We start from the raw sequence: 14,236 nt of genomic DNA on the forward strand, positions 1-14,236 counted from the left end.
GCAGCCCAGAAGGACCTGTCCCGTTCTAGGTGACAGTATTGAGTGATCCGTCTGGGGGTTTGTTCTTGGTTGGCCTGTCATGGTAAGCACCTGAGAAAGGGCTTCTTACAGCCTATTCTCAAAGCGAGTGATATGACCTAAATGTACAATTATCAGTGGTGAAGTACACTGTGGTTCAGTCCCTGACCACAGAAACACCTTGTTCTCAGAATTGTTCGCATCTCCTGAACCCCGGGTCCATGTGACTGTCCATTTGCCGTCTCTTCTCTGTCAGCATTCAGCAACCTCTCCATCCACCTGCCTTTGAATGAGGACAAGGCGGTGGGGAACATGTCCTCTCTTGGGTCACTTTTCCTCTGGTCAGAGAGCTTGCAGTGGCTGCCACATTTCAGCTGCTAAGGTGAAAAAGAACAAAATGCTGTAACAGATCTTGCCTGAATCGCAGGCAGTGAGGAGAATGCTTCTCCTCCTACCTGCCCACCTTGTTTTTTGGGAAATCCATCCCAGCTGGTGCTGATAAATATAGCTGTTTCCAAAATATCCTCCTTCTGGGTGGAACTTCAGAGCCAGAGGTGGAAGGAGGAGGCAGAGGGTCAGCAAAGGCCCCAGAGGGCTGTGAGTGCTCCCTGCCAGGCTGGCTAAAAATCAGGCAGCAGAAGGTTGCCGATGTTCTGCAGGTACCTGGTGAGGTCGCGGTGGGTTGAGAAAGCGGCAAAAGCAGGATGGCCATTGCCTACAGCCCTCATCACAACTCCCCTTTCTTCCAGAGGGTCTCATTCCAAAATGTACCCCCTGCTCACCCTAAAAAATGGAGGTAAAGCAGGATAATACGCTGTCCTGCTGTGCCAGGTGGGACCTCCAGGTGATGGAGGACCACGAGCTCCACACGAAGACAGCTGCAGAACCTCGAGCTTCCATTTTGCATCGGCAGCGAATGATCTCCGACTGAGGATTTTTCTGCCTGTCTTTTTAGCACCTGCGAGAGAGCGTAAAGCACACTGCAAACTAAATAGGATTTTGCAGTAACACTCAGGGCAGGGAATTCCTCTTAAGTGACTTAACATTTTTCTATTATTTTTTTTAAAAAAAAAGGTTTATGTAGCACACTTGGCCCATTTACCTTGTAGTACCTTATACTGGCTCAAAAATGAGGGCACATACAAGCACCAGCCAAAAGGCAAAAAGGAATAAAAAAGAAAAAAAGAGGATTTAAGGGCCTTTATTGTTAGTTTTTTGCCTTGAAAGGTACTTCAAGACCGCCTGCTTCCCCACGTACCCCCCCGATGCCACCCCGCTGCCTAAAGGTGGGTGACGCCGCCTCTGCGTTTGCAGAAGGAGGAGAGGCGGCTGCGCGGCCCTCGCTGCCGCCATTGTTTTAAGTAAAAAAGCCAAAAAAAAAAAAAAACCCCAACCCGAAAAAAGGGCCCGTTCGCGCGGGAAGGGGCTGAGGCGGCAGAGGTGCAGCAGCAGCACCGCTGCCGCCACACCGAGGGTCTCTCCCTGAGGCGGCCTTCCCCTCCCGCCAAGACGCCCGCCACCGGGCCCTACCCTCGAACGACGCCCCCCCTCCCCCCGGGGCAAGGGCCGCTGGTGTCCCCTCACAGTAAAGGGGGGGCGGAAGGGGGGGCAGCAGCACCCCCAACCTCACACCACCCGCCGCGCGGCCCCTTTAACGGCCGGCGCCTGCGCGCGCCCCCCTTCCCTTAGCAACCGCTCCCCCCACAACGGGGGGTGGAGGAAGGGGGGGGGGGGAGGAGGGTCACGCGCGGCCGCGGCGGGAGGGGGCGCGCGGGCGTGCGCGAGCCGGCGGCGGCACGAGGAGGGCGGGGCGGGGGGCAGTGGGCGGGGCGGCGCGGGCGGGCGGGATTATTATGGGCTGTGGGCGCCGCCGCCACCGCCGCTGAGGAGCAAGATGGAGCTGTCTGCAGTGGGGGAGCGCGTCTTCGCCGCCGAGTCCATCATCAAGCGGCGCATCCGAAAGGTGAAAGGCTGCCCGGAATTGGGGCGCGGGGGGGGGGGGGGGGGCGGCCGACGGACACCCCACTCCCATCCCGGCTCCTTGGTGCCGGGCCCCGGCCGCGCCGTTCGCCGGGGCCCCCGCCTCACAACACCCCCGCTCACCCCCCACCCCCTTCCCTCCCCCGTGTGTTGCAGGGGCGCATCGAGTACCTGGTGAAATGGAAAGGCTGGGCCATCAAGTGAGTGCACCCCGCTGGGGAGGGGGGGGCCCGCCGCCCCCCTCCTCTCCGCCCGCGCCGCCCCGTGGGGGCCGCCCCCGGGGCTGCGGGGGTCGGGAGGGACGGGATGGGACGGGGACCGGGCGGGGGGGGGTGTCTCTGTGTACGGCTGGGCTGGGGGGGGGGGCTGCTAACACCTCCGCTTGTGCTTCACCCCCCTCCCTCCACTGCCCGCGCCCCCGGCAGGTACAGCACCTGGGAACCCGAGGAGAACATCCTGGACTCCCGCCTCATCGCCGCCTTCGAGCAGAAGTGAGTGCTTATCCCCCGCCCTGGGCTGGGGGGGCTGCAGCAGGTTTGGCTTTGGGTGGGTGAGTGGTAAAGGGCATCCAGGCGCCTTCCTTTTTTTTTTTTTTTTTTTTCCTCCCTCCTTTTCTTTCTTTTTCCCTTTTCTTTCTTGTTCTTTAAACTTGTTTGCTTCTGTTTCTCCCTTTGGGAAAAGTTTTAACTTCTTGACAAATTTGACTCCTTAAAGGGAACGAGAGCGTGAGCTGTATGGGCCCAAGAAGAGAGGACCTAAGCCTAAAACTTTTCTCCTGAAGGTAACTCTTATTTAAAAAACTTGGGCCTAACCAAATGTCTCTCAAACCTTGCTGGTTTGTGCCCTTGGAAGGACTGGACTTTCAAGTGACTTGTGCCTGCCGCCTGGCCCTGAGAACATGGGGACAACCCGATGGGAAAGCAGATGGGGGCAGGGATGCAGAAGCATGTGCGGGGAGAGCATGTGTGCGTGCGACGGGTGCCCCAGCAGTACGGTCGGTATGCACGGATGTGCATTTTCCAATATCCTCTCCCTTTTTACGGCCTTCTCCTGCCGCAGTGGAGAGATAGTCAGCCCCATTCCCTCTTCCTTCAGCAGCCTATTCTGTCCAGCCTGTGCTCCGCAACTTAGCGGCATGCTGAGCAATCGGGCAGCTGTGGTGCGAGTCCTGCTGCCACTTGTGTTCCTCTGATCATGTTTCAGGATGTAGGTGCTCCATGAGAGTTTCATGAAAGGTTCATGTTTTGATCTGTAAACTGTGGTCTTGTTTTGCTTATTTTTTGGGGAGTCTGGGGGGAAGGAGGAGTGTTTCTGCTATCCTCTGCATAGGATAGCAGCTGAAGTTTCCAGTTCCCCTCTGATAGACCCAGCATCTCTGCAAGAAGGTATTGTTGTGGCATCTCTGCTTGCTTGTAGTGATGAATGAGAAAGGTAGTCCCTAACGCAGCCCCCCTGATTTTTTTTTTTTTATTTCTTCTTTTAATTAGAAATCTGGTAGCTGTGTGAATCCTATGCGAGGTCTGTGGATTTTTAAGTCTATAGACAAAACTCCTAGCTTTGTTCCCCTCTTACCCCCCTTCCCTCTCCAACTATCTTGATCTCGGACTTCAAATGAATGTAGAAACACAACACACCTTTGTACAATTGAGACAAATGAGGGAGTTCACAGCTTCCCTGGTTTTGATCCAGTATAAAGCCCTGGAACAGCTGGGGTGGACCCTGTGGTAAGGCATCACTATCACTAAGTCATCCTATGGCTTGGGGCAAGTCATTTAGCCTTTGTGCTTGTTTTCCCATCTGTGAAACAGGTTAATACTTTCCTTTGCCTGACAGTGGGTAGGAGCTTTACTCAAGTCAGTGCAGCACTTTAACCGTATGAGCACCGGAAAGAGCAGTGAGGGGTAGGGTGTCACCTCTCCTCTGCTTTAAGAGGACATAATGAAGCACACGGAAGAAATGCATGAACAGGCGTATTCTGATGCTTTGAGTAAAACCCAGGGGACTGTGGTAATCCTCAGAAAGTCCTGCTGATGGAACTATCCTTCTCTCTCATTGCCTGTTTTTCTGCTAACAGTATTCTGTATGTGCAGTCTGAGAACTACAAACATAACTGATATGTACTACCTCTTACTTTTTATTCAGGGAAACTAGACTAGTTGGTTTCTCTCATTCTGGCAGTCATGCATTAAATGAAACCCTTGTGTTTAGGTTTCCAACAATGCAGAGGAACGCTTAAAGGGAAACCACCAGCTTAAAATAGTTCTCTACTTGAATTAAAAAAAATACTGGTGTTTGTAACACCTGACATTGTTCAGAGCGGTAGAGAAGTGTTTATGCTGTGCTTTTAATGTTACTGTGTGTAATCAGCTTCTTTTCTTTTTAATTCTGAATGTGGTACGGCAAAACCCACTGCCAATTTTTCTCTCATTTAAAAAATCAAAACCAACCCCCAAACTCAAAAATAAAACCCACTCTTTCCTCCTCTTCTCCCCTTGCCCTTTAAAAGCCCCCTAAACTTGGAACCTGAATTATTCAACAGCATTCTTTGAATCACATCCCTGACACATTTCTGTTGCACATCTTCCTTCTGCCAGCTTCTCAAACACTACTGAAAACCCGTAGGGTTTGCAGAGCTGCCTTGGTACTTTGTAGAAGATGGATCGCAATAGGGAGCGAGATGAGCTCTCCTGAAGGCTGGTGCCACATTGTGGGAGAGGCTGGCAGGGCAGAGCGCTGCCACTGCTGCTTGGTTTGCAGCTCTGGGGAGCGGAGCTGGTGAAACTGCTAGCGCTCTGGCTTGCTGGTTTTCTGTGACTTGGGATCCTACCCTAAAAATAACACCCCAGGCCAGGCAGCAAGAAGTAACCCTATCTCAGCTAGCCCTATCTGAACTTGTTTGAGCTCTGTTCAGGCAAAGCACTGCAGCGCAACTGTGGCTAGAAACATGACTGAGACCAGCATGATACCTTGCGTCATGTGCATCTCTCGGTCAATTCTTCTGACCTGCTGAAGATGTGGGTTAGACCTCTGCTAGACCCGCAGCACTGGTGCTGCTGCGGGAGGAGTAGGATTTGGTTTTACCTTGTGCATCGCTAACTATGTTTTTGATTCTTTCTGATACAGAATCTCTTGCCAGTGAGAATTTCAGAAGCAGGGGAAGAAATTTGACTCTTGCATCCCAGAGGGAGTCTTTGGAGTTGGCAGTTAGAACAATATTCTTTTTGATCTGTTAACTGAACAGATTAGGCCTGGATGCAATGACGTTTAAGCAGGAGTCTGGCCTAGGACTGCTTTGGTAGACTAGTCTGCCCTCAACTCAGTGGCTTGCTAGGATTTTTCACGTGCATCAGTGCCCAAACTTAGGCTTCTGAGCCTCCAGTAAGGCATTGAAATAAGTGCTCTGATCCGCTGCTCAGTCCCCTGGCATGTGTGGGTGTTCTGGTTTGCAGTTGGGGCTAGGTTTATCCTGGGATTAGTTCTCAAAAGCTGCAGATAGGCACCCAGGGGGATTTGCAGAAAGCATTCCAGCAGGTTAGTGGCCCACGCCTTTGGAAAAGCTTTGAAAAGCTGTATCTTCAGCCACCTGCTGCCTTTGTAAGCCAGGCTTCTGTTGCTGAGAGCTGTCTAACACTTGCCCTTTTGATCAGACTGCAAAGGGAAATTATAGTCCAGGCTTTGTAATATCGCTATCAAGATGGTCGGTGTTGAAAGTGACCCCTGCAAACTTCAACTGCAAAGTTTTGGGCAGGAAATGGGTCTTTATCCTCTGCATACTAGGGGCAAACTTTCCCACAGCTGAGATCAAGCTTGGCGGGAGGTTGTAATTCTTGGGAGGCTGCTGGTATGCTGCAAGCTTTGTGCTCACTGAGTGTATGGGAAGCGGAGTCCTTGGTCTGAGATGGGCAGCACTGTATGTAAGGCTCTTACCTTACTACTTAGGTGTCTGGCAGAAGTTATCCTTGAGGACAGGCCCTTCAGCTGGAGGTCAGAGTGGAAGCTGGTGTGAGGTTAGAAAGAGAGGTAGCACATACTATAGCAATATTCCTTTTTTCCCCTGCTCGGTTTGCTCTTTTTATTTTGCTTTTCCCTCAGCACTCCGCTGAGAGGAATGCAAAACTCGCCAACTAATTTAATAAAGTCTAGCAAGTGCTATTAAGAGACTGAGCCCAATCTGCAAGCTCAGTGGGTGGCTAGCAAAGACCCCTAGTCGGGGTGGCTGTAAATACTAAGGTGAAAAGACTGGAGAAGGTTAATGGGGAGGAAGAAGTAAAGAGAGCAGAATAAGGGAGAGCCTGGGGGGGGGGGGGGAGGGGGGGGAAGGGGGGAAGAAGGGGCTGAGCAGCGCGGTGTTCTGTCGCTTCGACCTTCCTTGAACTCTAAAGTTGGAGTTGGGTTTCTTTTGATCTCCTCCCTGTTCGTAAATTATCCCCCAGTGGTTTGAAAACAGACCATTCCCCTTTGTAGCATTTTGTTCCCCATCCAGTAGGGAAACTTTAGTTTATGGCAGTGTTGCTTGGGAGAACTGTGCTATGAACTGGCTTGCTGTTGCCTTGTCACTTGGAAGACTGCAGAAGAAAGAGGGCGATAAAAAGGCAGAATGGCAGCCAAAAAGGGGAAAGAAGAGCTCTTGCGAATGCTCTTTGGAGCAAGGACTGTGGGAATGCAGGTGGAGAATAAAAGACAAAGCAGAACCAGTAATTTATGAGAGAGTAGCGCTACTATGGTGCAGCAGCGCTACTGGAAATGACTTGATTTTGAAATAATTAACTAGAAAACCGTTGCCTGACAAGGTCTCTTTTTTGTCCTTTTTTTTTTTTTCTTCCAAATTGCAGAGGTTTTGATACAAATCAGGTAAGAGAGGCTTTTCTAAGCACGTGTCCATGTACGTGCTTGTGTGCCTCAGTGCGTTAAGGGAATGAATGAACAAATATGTTTGCTGGGCCTCAAGGGACGTTTATTCAGAAATAGTAGGGAACAGGGGAGATATACTAGTTCCCTGGGGCAATGAGGAAAAGCTGTACAAGCTAAATAAAGGTGATCCATATCCCAAAAGGGAAGGGGGGGGGGGGGGGGGGGAAGGAAGCAATCCTAGCAATTGCCTTGCTCTCCTGACGGAGCACTGCAGCAAGCCTCCAGAAGCTGCATCCTGATGTAGCCTGAGCTGTAAGCAGAGAGTGAATTACTTTGTATACATGCTGAGTACCTCTTCAGCAGTGAGCAGATTCTGCAGGCAAAACCAGCAAAAACCCAGAGGTAGTTTCCATTTGGTAAACTTCTGAGTTAAGTAGCAAACTGTGGTGACACAGCCAAAAGGATTAAACGGGTTTGTTTTTAAAAGATCTCATGCTCATATGGCTCGTGAGTGTGATTGAGTATTAGATCCATAGCAGGGAGGAGTGCGTTTCCAACAGATAAAACTGAATGCCGAATCCTCTCCAAACGAGAGGTAGCAAGTTACTTAATGTGAAGTTGGAAGCAGGGGGAGGAGAGCCCAGAAAATGTGCTGTCCTCTGCAGGGAAGAGACTTGAGTTTGTATAGTTGATGCCTGAATAAACCTGATCCTATGGTAGGAATACTGAGCTTTGCAAGTGAGAGGGCTCTGGGGGCCGGTCTTAGATAAAGCATCTGATACCATTTTTCTTGAAACCTTACCTGGAAAAACAAGTTCAAGCTAAGCTGAATATTTGCATATTGTTCTTTGGAACCCATGTTGAAGCTGGTCACTGGGGACAGCAGTGTAGCACCTCGGGGAACTGTTGGGTCCCAGCTTACCCTCTTTCTTAATAATCTGGCCAAAGAGGTTGATGGTGCATGCAGCCTACCTAGACACTACTGAAACCAGAATTTAATAAATGCAGAGAGCTGAAACATGAGTTAGAAACAGCTTCAGCCTTGAGGAAGTGCCCCAGAACTAACTGGAAACACAGACATGTAGCAAGTAAAGGAGAACTAGTGGTTCTGGCACTGAAAAGTCCTAGCTGTGGACCAGGGCTCTGTGCTAGGTGCTGTGTAAGCACAAATCCAAGACAGGTCTCTCTGTCAAAACAGGACAGGAGCTGATTAATGTGCACAGGCTGAGAAAGTAAAATCAGCAGGGCTATGGAAGTGGCCAGGCAGTGACCATCCCAGCATTATCGCTTTTCATTTAACATGGTTGATAGGAAGCTTTGAGGAATTTTGGTGTGTATAAGGTAACTATGGCTCAGGGGAGATGTGGAGGGAGGCCTGCTTCTTTCTCACATGGGTGATGGGAGGCAGCACTGTGGGCAGGTGGCAATTAGACTCAGCTCTGAGCAGAGGGGGCAGAACTCCTCATACCAAGGCATGATTACAGGTTAGGGAATTAATCTAGAAGACAGGCAGTGTTGGCAGCAGGAGAGGCCCTGAAGGATGCTTGTTTCTATCTGCTGAAGCTGTGGATCAAGGATTTTTACCTGTGCGTCTGTCTGTACCCTCTGCCTGGTTTCCCTGTCCTGCAGTTTGGAACGGGACACTGTGTTGCACTTTGCTCTCCCCTGAGCAGTGGTAAATTTGCAAGAAGCTCAACGCACAGCACCAATGGTGGAAAGGCTGGCTGTGATTGGGGGGGGGGGGGAAGAAAGAGTGAAATTGTTAATCCAAGCTGTGCTGGTAAGTAATGTCAGAAAGCAAACTGTAGCTTGTCCTGGTGTCTGCCATCTGTTTCAGTGGGACCTGTGAAGACAGGGAGCAAGTGCAACCCTAGATGTGCACCTGCCTGTGCCTGTGACCTTCTGACAGGGTCTGCGAGGTCTCTAGGTTGTGGATCATTGGGATGGGAGGGGGAGAGTTGCTGCTTGGTGCAGGGAGTTTGTCTGCTGCTGCTGCGCTCCAGCCTCTAGGATGCTGGGGACAGGAACTGTATCTAACTGTTAATTTTCTGAATAGTTTGGGACATGGAGTAATGTGTGAGGCTGAGCAAAGAGAAACTAGCTAGACACTGGGATGCTTCCTGCTACAGCAGAATGTGTTGGGGTTTGTCTGGGCGGGGGATGCGTCCCTGTAGCTAGATGAAACAGGTCTGTACAGCCCAGGGTTAATGTGGAGAGTAGCCTGTGCCTGCCTTGACAGTCATGTTACTCATCCCTATTTCTTTGTCAGTTGGCTAATACAAAGTCTAGGTAAAGTCCCTGGTGCAGATGAGCCTTCGGTCTGCGTTTTCACATACAGCTGGGGAAGGCAGCCTCATTTTTGCAGTCCTTTTAAAGCCAGAATACAAGTAGTACTGCAGGGTATGATCCAGCATTAGCCAGGGAGGAGCAAAATGTCTTCACGTCTCTGTTTTCTGCTCGTTCAGGATCTTCTGTGGTTCCCATGGGGATCTCGGTGGGAGAAGAGGGGCACTGGGCAACAACAGAGTTCTGGGGATGTAGGGCCAGGGCTTTGAGCTTATTGTGCAAGAGCTGGCCTGGGCCCCTCGCTTATGTCTGTTAGATCCCTGCCTTTACACGCACATTTTTTCCCCAGGCGTTTCTGTGGTAGGAGGCACAGCCTGCAGGGTGACAAAGGAGATGGTGTTGGAGTGCTTAAGCTCTTAGCTGGCAAAAAGCCATCCCAATCTTGGCGTGTGCTAGGGGGCAACGGGATGGAAAAGTTGGGGAGGAAAAGCAGCTGTCTTCTAGCACTGCAGTTCTTGTTGTGCCCACGAGATGGGGGAAGCGACTCACTAGATGGGCAATCAGAGGGGGTCTCGCCTCTCCCCTCCAGGCCTGAGTGACCTCTGCCTGTGACCACTGCTGAGAGAGAATAAGGAAGGGGGCTGGTTTGGGCAAGGAACAGGGTGCAGGTGGGAGACTAAGCTCTACAAGCAACTGTGCTCTGACAAGGGGTGATGTAAGAATATGCTCTGGGTTTCTATGCCCACTGGGTCTTCAGGTCATATCGCCTCAGCTTACCAATGAAACTTTTTCCTGCTGCCAGGAAATGTTTCTGTCTCTGGTGTGTGAACCAGGCCAGGTTTTGGCACTATCTCCAAGCTCCAGAAGAGCTTAAAAGTCTTGTTCCCCTGCCCTGGTTCTCAGAGAGGGCTGGCACCAGGCAATTGAAACAGTGCTGTTCCTACTCTGTTTCATTGGTAGGTTTCACATAAATGTAGTGTTCAAAAGGACAAGGCAATCTCTTCTTTGGAGATGCAGTTAAACTTGACTTGAGTTCCAGCTGGCCTGGTCTCTGGCTTTAAGCACTGGACCTTGCTCCCACGGCAGAGTAAGGATAAACAAGTTGCTTGTGGTCTCTAGTTAAAATTAAGCTTTGGATCTCTGCATTTCTTGTGCTTAGCTAAAGACAGCTCCATCAGACTGCCCTCACCCACCTCCCTCTGTGTTCCTCAAGGTCCCCTTCTACCATACTTTCCAAAACAGATGAGTCTGGTTGTGGGAGAGGAAGAGCAAACTGAATGCGTTACTATTCCTTTCTCCCTTGTCTCATGCTCATTTCGTAGAGGACTGGATACAGTCTCCTGTCTTGGGACTAGTGTATAATTTTGGATGCTAACGCAACAGGAACGGCCCCACTGCCTAGGAGGATGCTTGGTTGTTTGGCTGACAGTGGAAGGTTGTGCTCATTGGCTGGTGATGACTGAGAGGGGGCCTTGGAAACCACTAACTGTAACCCTGAAAGATGACTAGAGGGTGGCAGTTTCCTCCTGGGGGAATCGCATGTCAATGGGGGCAGTGCCTAGGGATTGATTAGCTGGCCAAAAAGGATATAGATAGTGTGCTATGCTTGTATGGGGGCTATGCCATACTTACCAATAGTCCATAGGTGTGTATGTGTGCTTGTTGTTAATATAGGTATAAATGTGACGCGGCATTGCTAGTAAGTGCTTGTCCTGAGGTGAGCAGTGCCAGATTTGAGACTTGGCTACACCTAGGCTGCCTCTCTGACCCTGTTTGTTTTTTTTTCTCTCCCCACCACCGCAGGCTCGGGCCCAGGCGGAGGCCCTCCACATTGGGGATGTACACTTTTCTGTCAAGCCTGGTTCTAGTACCTCCTCTCCCAAGCTTCACTCCAGCGCTGCAGTGCACCGGCTCAAGAAAGACATCCGGCGATGCCACCGCATGTCCCGGCGCCCCCTGCCTCGTCCGGACCCCCAGAACAGCGGGAGCATGGGTGGCGGGGCTGGAATCCGTCCTCCCGTCTCTCCCTTCTCGGAGACCGTCCGCATCATCAACCGTAAGGTTAAACCCCGTGAGCCCAAGCGCAGCCGCATCATTCTCAACCTCAAAGTCATTGACAAAGGTGGGAAGCCAGCCAATGGGGCCGGGGGCCTGGCTCGGCCCAAGATCCCATCCCGAAACCGCGTCATTGGAAAGAGCAAAAAGTTCAGCGAGAGCGTCCTCCGCACCCAGATCCGCCACATGAAGTTTGGCGCCTTTTCGCTCTACAATAAGCCGTCCACTGCACCTGCCCCCTCTCTGGAGGGCAAAGGGGAGGCCGAAGGCTCCCAGGCAGCCTCCTGTGGGCTCATTATGGGCTCAACCCCTTATGATGCCCCCAGCTCCAGCTCCTCTGGCTGCCCGTCGCCAGCCCCCCACTCCTCGTCTGATCCAGATGATTCCCCGCCAAAGCTGCTCCCTGAGACCCTCAGCCCAGCCATCCCCGACTGGCGCGAGTCAGAGGTCCTTGACCTCTCAATCCCACCTGAGTCGGCCGCCACCAGCAAGCGTTCTCCCCCAGGAGGGTGCAGTGGGGGACAGACGCCCTCCTTGTCCCTCTCCTCTTCTGACCCGGAGCAGGAAGCTGGCGACTGGCGTCCCGAGATGTCCCCTTGCTCTAATGTGGTGGTCACGGATGTCACCAGCAACCTCCTCACTGTCACCATCAAGGAGTTCTGCAATGCGGAAGATTTTGAGAAGGTGGCAGCGGGTGGTGGTGGTGGAGGTGGCAGCAAGTGAGCAGCCAGGTCCCCCTGCTCCAGCGGCATGGGGGGAGCTCTACCTGTGAGAAGTCGTGGTGCGAATGGCTGTCCTTAGTTCTCTCCTCCTCCCCTTGGCTGTCCCTCTGCCCTCACTGCCACCCTTCCTCCTCCTTTCCTTCTGCCCACTCCCTCTTGCCTGGAGGCTGGAGCGTGTCAGTGGGGGGAGCGGAGACACCCGCTGTTCCTGGGTGTCACTGCTGCTGGGAGGAGAGGCAGGGAGGGTCGTGGTGGGGCTTGGGGAGTGGTTGTTTGTCCTTGAATGTGGTGTTGTCCAACGGGCAGTGGAGCCTTTGGGGATGAGGGATGGGTGAGCATGTGTCTGTGTGCCTGTGGGGGTGGTGGGGAAGGTGCTCTTCCCCCTCCTTCCCCTTCCATCTTTGACAAAAACTGAAGAGGAGCTCCAGACCCTTGAGGGGAGGGTGTCGGAGGACTTGAGCCCTCCCCTACTCCCCCAAAGCCTTCTCCCACAATGTGCATGCAGTTTCTTCCATTCCTATGTTTCCCCCCTGCCATGACTCCGATCCTGCCATCCTTCCCGTTCTTGGCTTGCGGCCTGGATCTGCCGCCATTTGTGCTGTCCTTGTGGCAGTGGCTGATCCAGATGCCCTCAGAGTGAAGGGGAGAGGGGCAGGTGAAGCGTCATGCCTGGAAGGTGCTTGAGACAAAGCTGGGGTGGCTGGGGGTTACCCCATGCAGCATACGCCTCATATTGGCTTTCCCTTTCTTTTGACTATTGGTGCTACCTTGGCAGTTGTATGGGCGCTTTCAGGTGGCCTGGTCCCTCTTCTCCTGCATCTTCCAACTTGCTCAGCTTTGCTGGGGGAAGGGAAGAAAAGGGGAGTCTGCTTCTGGCCCAGACCTTCCTCCTGGTGTTCATCACTTGCACTTGCCTGGGGGAGAGGGCATGAAATGCCCTTCCCTGGCCTTTCTGTGGTGGAAGTGGGAGTGGGCTGTGCATCCATCCTTCAGTTTGGGAGAAGGTACGCTGACAGCGTGATGTTGCCCCAGCCAGGTGAGGCTGGTCTTCTGCCTTGCGCGTAAGCTTCCCCCAACCTTTTTTGCTTCCCCTCCTCTCTGTCAGAAGGAGGGAGGGATGGATGCTAAGGCAGGTCATTTGCTCTTCCTACTTCCTTTTGTCTCTCCTGCTCTCCTTTCCCTGTGGTGGATGGCCTGGAAGAGGGTTCCCCTCTGTCTTTTCAGCATCTGAAACGGCCCTTACAACTGTCAACCAAAGGTGCTAATAAGAAATAACTGTCTCTCACATTGTATGCATGTCTGCTGGATCTCTTCCCCTAGAGCTCTTGTGAGCTGATCTAGAAATTCCTTCTTTTTTGCCCCTAGCAAGTAGGAGCAAGCAAGACCACAGCTTGCTGTTCTTTATCCACATCTCCCTCTTGCCGTGATATCACCCTTGTTCACATCCAAAATAAGCTCTCTCTTTAGCCTGCCATTTCTGGCTTGCTCCATTTCTGTGTGGGTCCTAAGCTTCACAGTGAGATGCCATTCCTTTGCTCTCCCTTCTCCCCCTACTCACACAGGACTGAGCCTGTAGGGGCGAGGAAAAGAGGTGCTGTAATCAATCCATGGGAGAGCCTCACCCTCTCAGCCCTGTCCCTGGTATTTGGGATGGGGCAAAGAGGTGTCACTTCTATACAACATGCTGCAGAGGTGAAAAGGGTGGAAAAAATTCCCTGCACCAGGGCTCATCTACTTAGAAAACTGCCCTGGATGGGAGAACACAAGTGGAATTGGCCCCTCTGGTGCTTCCGCATGAGGATGCTCAGGAGCTGCCAGCTCCGAGGAGTGCTCTCATGTGGAGTAGTGATTTTGTGGTTGCAGTGGTCTGAGGATAGAAGGGAGGCAGTTTGTGGGAGAGAGGTAATATTTGTCTGCCTGAGGGGTGTCGTTGGGGTGGTAGACCAGTTTCTGACCTTAATTAGGGCTTCTGTGCCCAGAGCTTGTCTCTTCCCCACCTCCAGTGCCTGGGTTGATGTGGTAAAATCTTTGCTGCCCTCCCCACAAGCTTTGCCTTGCAGCGGGTGACATTCAAAGCCATGGGGCATGGTGAATTCACGCCAGTTGTGGTTGAATGTCTGTGCAGATGGTCTGAGGGGGAATTCCAGGTGCTGTTAGCACCACCCTTTGCACACCTCTTTCTTTCTTTGGTTAAAGAGCTTAGTGGACTCTTTGGGGATGTGGTTGCGTTCACAGCTGAAGCTAGGGGCAGGGAGAAAGAGACTTCCCCAATCCATTCACCAAGCTAAGGCTTCCTATAACTTGTTGGACTTGTGTGCGTGTCT

At 52.1% G+C, this 14,236-nt stretch overlaps 1 protein-coding gene across 1 annotated transcript; it reads left to right on the plus strand.

The window, feature by feature from the left end:
- Nucleotides 1-1,912: 1,912 nt before the first annotated feature.
- Nucleotides 1,913-11,913, plus strand: CBX6 (chromobox 6; the record flags this gene model as incomplete). Its single annotated transcript, XM_082497803.1, has 5 exons — nucleotides 1,913-1,981; nucleotides 2,155-2,198; nucleotides 2,424-2,489; nucleotides 2,713-2,779; nucleotides 10,939-11,913. 5 exons carry the CDS (start codon nucleotides 1,913-1,915, stop codon nucleotides 11,911-11,913), a joined length of 1,221 nt encoding a protein of 406 aa, XP_082353929.1.
- Nucleotides 11,914-14,236: the final 2,323 nt, after the last annotated feature.

This window comes from Vanellus vanellus (assembly GCF_965231255.1).
Source record: "Vanellus vanellus genome assembly, chromosome: 1".
In the NCBI taxonomy this organism is placed as follows: Eukaryota; Metazoa; Chordata; class Aves; order Charadriiformes; family Charadriidae; genus Vanellus; species Vanellus vanellus.